The sequence below is a fragment of the Dipteris shenzhenensis genome, chromosome 18, assembly GCF_047967505.1.
Source record: "Dipteris shenzhenensis isolate YYH24624 ecotype China chromosome 18, Dip_SZ_1.0, whole genome shotgun sequence".
Taxonomy (NCBI): domain Eukaryota; kingdom Viridiplantae; phylum Streptophyta; class Polypodiopsida; order Gleicheniales; family Dipteridaceae; genus Dipteris; species Dipteris shenzhenensis.
The window spans coordinates 87003-95373 of NC_141613.1; the positions used below are offsets into that span (position 1 = coordinate 87003).

The 8371-nt window shown below is 42.0% G+C and overlaps 1 protein-coding gene across 1 annotated transcript; it reads right to left on the reverse strand.

Annotated features, from left to right (window-relative positions):
- Window positions 1–859: 859 nt before the first annotated feature.
- LOC147890673 (bifunctional cis-abienol synthase, chloroplastic-like) lies at window positions 860–3196 on the reverse strand. The gene is made up of 7 exons (XM_087389776.1): window positions 3151–3196; window positions 2784–3010; window positions 2583–2695; window positions 2019–2237; window positions 1756–1894; window positions 1336–1584; window positions 860–1153 (listed from the first exon to the last, which is right to left on the reverse strand). Exons 1-7 carry the CDS (start codon window positions 3194–3196, stop codon window positions 860–862), a joined length of 1287 nt encoding a protein of 428 aa, XP_087245902.1.
- Window positions 3197–8371: the final 5175 nt, after the last annotated feature.

An 8371-nucleotide genomic window follows, 5' to 3' on the forward strand; every position in this document is an offset into this window, starting at 1 on the left:
TTTGGGACTCGAGTGAGATGCCAAACTCACTTACGGAGGGCCTCATTCATCTTATCCCAAAGGGGGGTTGCATGAATTGAGTGTCTCAGCGGAGAACGATCACTCTATTGGGTACTTTGTACAAAATCTTAGCAAAAGCAATCAGCCTATGGTTGCAGCCCTTTCTTTCAGGCTTTGTGCATGGCAAGAGCATCTTTGATAACATCTTCTCATTTTGCGAGGCTTCTGACTGGGCCATGCATAATGGCCATAGGCTTGCCATTCTACTCCTGAACTTTGAGAAAGCTTATGACACAGTAGATTGGATCTTTCTAGAGGGTACCCTCGTTCTCTTTGGATTCATAGATGCATGGATCAGAGGGGTATCAGCTTTCTACAGATCAGCCATTCTTATTGGTGGAGTCAGGGGAGACAGGGTTCACATTACCAGATCAGCCCATCATGGATGCCATTTAGGCCCCTTTCTATTTTTATTTGTGGCTAAAGCTATGAGCTATTACCTTAGAGCTCTCAGCTCAAGCTAATATTATAAGGCTGAGGCTTCCATTGAGGTAGGAGGATGAGCTCTTGGCGGATAGTGAGTTGGCAGATGACATGACTGTTTTTTAGGATGCCACACTATAGACACTCACCTCATTCGGGACAACCTTGATTTGTTTTGCACTGCAGCAAGGGCTCATATTAATTGGAACAAATCCAATGGCTTTTGGTTTAGTGATGAGGACACTCCAGACTGGGGAAATGACATAAGATGGAACCTTTTACAAAAATATGTTCCTTGAACTTTACAAAAATATGTATTTTGATATTAGATTTAAGTTGATATGCGCATCTACAATGCACCAACTTACCTTTCGTATCAAGGTAGTGGCTTAACAAAAGTCTTGTGAAGGATATCTTGGATGTGTTGGGGTGCATCATTGTACTCATCCCTATCCATAATGTAGAAGAATTCTGTGGCCCTTACCAAGCCATCATAGATCAATCGTTTACAAGATTTTGGTGTTGGATTATCCATGCTAAAGAACTCAAATGTTAGCTCCATGAGCATATGCCTTCTTAGACTTGAAACATACTTTAAGGCTATCTCTTTTGTTTTGCCAGGATGGTCCTTCATGTAGCATCCAATTGCACTTGTGTGTTGTCCAAGTTCCTTCTTTGTTCATATCATAAGTTCATCAACAACGAATTAGTAAGTTGCACTTACCAAAAACTATAATGACGATAAAGGGTGTTGGATACGATGAAATGGGATGCTTGTGATCTCAATTGTTTAATTGTGACAAAGCTATATACTTTATTAGAAGTATCTAAAGAATTTTGTTTGACAATTACCTCAAATGTATGGAAGTCATTTGTGAGTCGAGATGCCAAGCACGTCAGCCTAAGAAAATTTGATCGATAATCTAAGTATGACAACATATCGTCACTTAAGACTTCCCCACAAAACATCAATGTCGTGATAGCAATGGCTCCATTGCCTATAGAATAAATCCCATTATCAAGGTACTCTTGCAATCCTGGAGTATATTTTGATGTTGCCCATTTAGCTTCCTTGACTTTGCTTGCAACCACATTTGTCCACTGCAGTCACAAATATTAATACATTGAAATGTGATTTAGAGCCCGAGTTATAAGAAATCTACTTAATTTTTTTCTCTCATTTCTTAAGAGTTATGGCCAACACATAAAAACTAGCAATGTGCTTGAGTTAACAAGCAAAGAATTCAAGGAATGTGTTAACTTAATACTCACTGCTTGCTTGAGGTAAACTCCCATGTCACGTCCCTGCAACCTGGATGCCTCATCCACCCACTCATCGACTGCGTCATTAAGCGTCTTGAACACAATCCTTGCCTCTTGCGAGAGAGAGTTTACGATGCTTGGATCCCAGCTGTATATATTACAAACAGTCCAAGGAATTACCTTTATATGCACAAGACACATGCATCTAGGTGAGTCGTTAGTTGATCCATAATTATATTCAGGTATTCGCTCAAGGACGTAGAGAGACATACCACTCAACGGCTTCCAAGTATGTTTCTAGCTCTTCAGAAGATCTCAAAGGTGAGAGCAGCCAGTCATCAATAGCAGCTGTCAATATGACTCCCTTGACAATGGAGAGCCTTGCCCTCGAAAATTGTGGCTCGAATAAGGCACAAGCCGGCAAAAAGTACAATTCAATGGGTCTCTGTCTTAAGGGATTCAAGTCTGCCAACCCTCTTTCTTTGCACCATCTAAGTCAAGAAAATGAACAATGAAGAAGCAATGCCATGCTAAAGTGATTGCAACTAAAATGAACATAAAAGAAGCAATGTCATGCTAAAGTCATCGCAACTAATTTTTTAAAAGCTTCTAGCTTGTACTTTACCTTTGCAATTCTTGAATCTCTTGCTGATGGGCTTTTTGGCAATAAGTAAAATCTGCCTTGGCTAGAGCGAGAAGTTTCTTGTTATTTATAGAAGGTAATCTGCATTGTTCAACGTGTTTTATGTCAAAGATAGCTCAATCGTGGCAGTTAGTATTTAGCATATGCTACATCATACGATTAATTGCGTTTGGATGCTTGGAGAAATTATTACCTATAGATTGTTTTTGCAAGCCACACATCATCTGTTCCGTAATGATCAAGGTATAGCATAGTGTCTAATCGCGGAAGGGTTCTATTCCACGAGTACTTCACAGCATGAACTATCTGTGCAGAGAGGTGTTTTGGTTGTATTAGTCACTCTTCTTACTTTGTATCATGATTACATGCGGTGTTAACAAGAAATGAATCTCACCTCTCCGAGAAGGTTTTTCTTCAAAGACCATTTGTCATACAGACCTTCCGACCTGATAGCAGCTTCTAGGTGTTTCCTTGAATAGAGGTACGCCTCCTCCAGAATAGTTTCTCCAGGAAATCGAATATTAGATGCTCGAAACACATTAAGCATTTCTGAAACCCCGTGAAGGCGTTCTCCACGAAAGCAAAAGAATTTCCCGTCTTGTTTGAAGTGTTCAAAGACGTCTACACTCGCACCGTATAAAGTTAATTTCACTCTGGAAAGAAGACATGAGCTTGGACAAAGTCAAGGGGATGCTTTTTCCGTATGTAGTATAAATCCAATTTTACAATGGGATCGTTTGTTGTGAACTAAGGTAGCTTACCAGCTGAGACGTTGTAGCCATATAAACGAAAAAGGCGGAAAGCCATTGATGTATCATCGATGTCTTGAACAGGGAGCTCCCTAGCCCATCCGATCCCATACGGTTTCCAATGGCTGTGCACAGGATTTATTCAGCAATAGTCACATTATCTAGTCAATGCAAAACAACCAGAATGTGGATGAAACGTGCAAGGTAAAGCTTCTATGTTCCTTCGTCAAAGAGAGTTCTGTCAAAGTTAGAGTACCTGTATACATAATCAAGAATGCTCCTGATTTCATTTTCAAAAAAGCGAGCGATACCTAGTCGTTCAATTGTATCCACCAGCCACAAGCGCTCAAATAGATCGATTGGATACTGAACTGGTACTGAAATTACAACAAATTTTAGATCATTCGGAGGACTCAACGAACAACTTTTCCATCATTTTGTGCGTATGCTCAACAAATTAGCAGTCAATATTGATCACAAGCTGTATACCTGCTTCATTATTGAATCTTGCAAGCGTTGAATTCAAGAACTCCAAGGACTTGGAATCTCCTGTGTGCATGAAGGCACAAGCTGTTGCTGCTGGCGAGCTTAGAAACGAACCATCCTTTGACTGCAGCTGCATTATCCTCTCCCAATCCACCAGACTTTCTAGACCTTCCAAGGAATAAAGTAGTGTCGTGGGCCGATTGTGCAGTACGTCTACAGGGATTCTGTAAGTGGAAACAAGCTACTTTTTATTGTGTTGTTGCATGAAGAAACGTATGTAGTCGCGGTTCAGAAGCTGGAGTATCTTTAGACGAATTTCGGAAACGAAAATGCATACATGGCCGAGGGCCAAACCTTTTAAACTTTTCCTCTCTATCCTTTTGGATCTTCTTAACGAAGGGTGACTCGTAAGGAAGTGGCAATCCAAGTCGCCTTGCCTCCTGGAGTAAGGAAGTGAATACAATCTCAAAGCCGGACAACATGTGTGCACTGGCCTCCCCTTCCAGCTTTTGTGTATTGGTTCTTAGGAACTCCACGCCTGGCACCACGATGACAGTCCATGCTCAGGCCATGTAACGACAATGGACTCATTAACTGATGGTACCGGTCAAGCGCTTATATCTCACCTCTTGCAATGCTGTCGTTGCTAGTACTCCAAGTCTTCAAGGAAATAACACAAGCAAGAGTATTGAGCATCCGATCATACGCTAAAAAGTAAGCCTCCTCTCCCCATGAACCATCTTCGAGTTGGTTTTTTATGATCCAGTCGATAGTTTTTGGGAATTGAGGACCTCCCAGGCCATCTGCAGATGGTACTCGAGCTACCCATGCCGTGTCATATGCCGAGGGCAATGTCTCACCATCGTCCATCATCGTCAATTTTCTTCGGATGTCTCCAATCAGTTCCTTAATTTTCTCTTCTTCACATCTCTGCAGAGGTTCGATTACACATTTAAAGGATGGGTACGTAACATGGGTGACTTTCAGCGTACGAAAGAAAGAGATAGATCGTTACTTGTTGTTGTCTATCTAAGGAATGTACGACGCCATCGGCGCATAAGTTCGGGTGATGATCAATCGAGATATTCGCTGTGATCGACGAAATCGAACCTGGTAGCAAGTTAAAAGGATTTGATCACAGGTTTAGGCTTGAACATACAAGATGAATGATGAAAATCATTCATAAGGCCTGCCCAACATCCAAAATAGGAGAAAAGAAGACGAATTGGATGCGCAGCAAGGAAAAGAGGGCGAAAAGCTTAGTGTGAGAGGAGAGAGGTGTGGAGAAAAAGATGGAGGATTTTAAGAAACAAAAATAGCAAGTGAAACTTGAAGCAATGATAAAATGACAAAAAAAAAAAAACTTGGACCAATGATAACAAGTTGAATAAATTCAAAAGGCCTGCCTTGGATGAGAGAAGAAGAAGAAGAAGAAGAGAGAGAGAGAAAGGGGGAGAAAAAAATGGGGAGAGAGAGAAAGGGGGAGAAAAAATGGGGACCAAAATAGCAAGAGAAAAAAATTGGGACCAAAATAGAAAAAAATCCACATCATTTTTCCTTTCTTAAATAGAAACACCTTTACTAAAGCCTTCCCTCCTCACGGCAGGCAAAAAACAAAATTTTCAAGAAAGGGATCACTTTACTAAAGCCTAAAAGCGCACAAAGCACAAGATAGAGATTCTATCGAACACGTGGATCAAGATTATCTCTACATAGTGCGGCTAAAACTGGTATGTTTAGTACTAGAGCTATACAACGTCCAAGAACGAGATCTTGAGGAGCTGTGTGCTATCTGCATGTTGAGCATTTGGCAATCTTACGATTGGTAAACAACAAGATCTCTCTGCACGTTGCAATACCATGAGCGTGATAACGGGTTCTACCCTGTCCATATGATGCGGTGCTGATGAGGTGGCCGTCGATCTCTGAGCAGCAGCTGCTATGGGAGGATCGATGGAGTTGGAAAAGAGGCCTGCGAGCTGATCCAAATCTGTGGAGCGCTGAGTGGAGGGGGGGAGGATGGCAGATGAGGGGGTTCGCCGTGCATGGGGTGACTGCGGCCATGGAAGCGAGCGGACGGGGAATAGAATGTGAACAACAAGGTAGTATCATTGGTGATAGGGAGATACTGGGGATCTTCGAGAGACTACAGGGAGGTAGCAAAAGCAAGAAGACAGGGAGTCCTTGAGACTCGCTGGCTCGTGGCCTTTTTATTGATTCCTTGACGCAGTTAACGTAGCGCTTTGGGAATTTCCTTTTTGCTGGGCACTGCGGCGGCTGGAGCTTGGACGAAGGTTGAAGATCACCGGCACCCAATTGCTGTCGATGAATCTTTTATTTCCAGCCGTAGCTACAGAGTTCTCTCATCTGATAATTCTCAGGTTACCATCAATGCAAGAATTTGTTTCCGGGTAGCTACAAATGCAGGAGGATTGTGCGGAATCCCTTACATAGCACGAGGATTATTGTCATTTCTTGAAAATCAAGGCCGCCCCAGCCAATCCCATTACGTCCTCATGACCTTGATTCTGGAAATCCAGGATAGGCATATCTCCAAAATCAACGGGCGAGGGGAAATGCCTACCCTGGGCATTTCCCGCACGTATGTCCCTCCTGAGCACCCACCCAAGAGCACAATTTGCAAAGACTACACAATTTGCAATGTCAACCAATTGAGTTTTGCTGAATAAGGGTCTTTTTCCACTAGTAGAAGTATAAAGGTTGCGAACTTTGGAAGATGCAATAAAATAAAAAATTGTCAGGCATCACGATAGGAGACTATTTTTTCATAGATCATCACCCATGTGAATTTTGGGGAATCAGGCATCCCCATAGGAGACTATTTTTTCATAGATCATCACCCATGTGAATTTTGGGGAATCGTGCATGTGCACCCATTGAACTCTTCGCCATGTGCACGCAGCTCTCTGATGCATATTTCATTGTATGTATACATCACTGAGGTGAATTTTAGGAAATCACGCATGCTCACCGATACAAACGATATCATATCATCATGAAACTTTGCAAGGACATGGAGAATAGTCTCTTCAACATGTGACCACATAACAGGGTTGCATATTTCATTACATGATGAATGCATCCCTCATGTGAAGTTTGGGGAATTATGCATGTGTATCTCTGGAGAATAGTCAATATAAGACGTATGGATATATGTCTCCATGCTTCTATCTTCAACAAGGACATGGAAGGACACTACAAACATACGTAAACATAAGCAACAAGTAGATTCTTAGCAAGAATAATCAAATGATTCAAATGTCACAAAATTAAAGAATGACATTTTCTATGTGGACTTTTTGGGTGACATTTTCTATGTAGACTTTGTTAATATGGATCCATATGGTGGCATATGAGATAACAAGGTGGGGATCCCATAGGGGCCCTGCCTTTGGGAGTTCGATTGTAGCAGTGAAATTGATATTGCACGGTGGCATATGTTATGTATGCGTAGACAATGGAGTGGTGCATCCAATTAGCATTTGATATCTAGGTTATTTGAATGTTTGTTTCGTTGATGTTGCTCTAGATGTGGTCCAAGTGGGATCCGTATATTGTCATTGGTTGTTTTAGTTGTAGTTTTAGGTTGAGTATTTGCATTATTCTTTCTAAATTAGTTGAGTTTGGTGACTGCGTACTCATGTCCACATTGAAGTCGCCTATCAGTATCGTATAGTACTCCGGGTTTCTCGTGTTTATTATTACATTTTGAATGTATTGTACAAACAGATTGCATTTTTGAGATGGTGGCCTATATACATTATAGATTTAGAAGTTCTTGTTGTGTACTATTGTGTCGACTTTTGTGATTTCTATTCCTTGTTCTGTGAATGTTTTGAAATTGTGGACCGGCAATTGTTTTTTTAGTAGCGTGCATGGACCCGAGTGAGAGTAATTATCAAAGACATGGAATCCTGAAAGGGCGCGTTGTTAATCGCTCCTTGTTTTTGTTTCCTATATACAGATAATTCGGAGGCCATAATTTGTTGTGTTTGTGTAACATCAAGGATGTACTTTTATAGCGATCTTGTGTTTAGTGATGTGATCAAGGTGTTTTCGCTTCCTTGTTGCTATTTATTTGAGGGAGGTAGCAAGCTAACGGTGTCCAGACCACCTGCGGGGGAGTGTGACACCCCCTCGAGTGAAAATACAAAGGTTTTGCTTCCGTGTGAAATACCTCGATCGAGGTATTGTGTCCAATGAAATTGGCACATGTGGACATCCGAACTGAGCTAATACCTCGATCGAGGTATTACATTTTAATCAACTGAACTGAGCCTATACCTCAATCATGGTGTCATGGCACCACAACTATACCTCAATCGAGGTATGCTAGCCCATGAGCTATAGGAGCTGTCAATGGGTGCTAGGAGCTTGCAGTTCAGGCTAGTGCTGCATGCTTTGAGAAGGCTTTGCTATAGATAGATCGTTGGGAGGCAACTATCAGCGGTTGGTGCTGCATGTACCCAACTAGGAGAGGGTCGTTGTAGCCAACCAATCCCTTATGCCCGACGAGCTCAGCCTCGAAGTAGAGGGTTGTGTGGCTACTACTAGAGAGTTCATTGCATGCACCGCTTGGAAGGTTGAGGGAGAAGTAGCAATGAGGCCTTCGAGCCCTAGTTGTTGTAGGAGACCACCAAGAAGGATGGAGTCTTGGCTAAAGCCTTGTGAGCTTAGGCTGTTGGAATGATGGAGGCTGCTAGTTGCTGGAGGTTGTAGTTGCCTT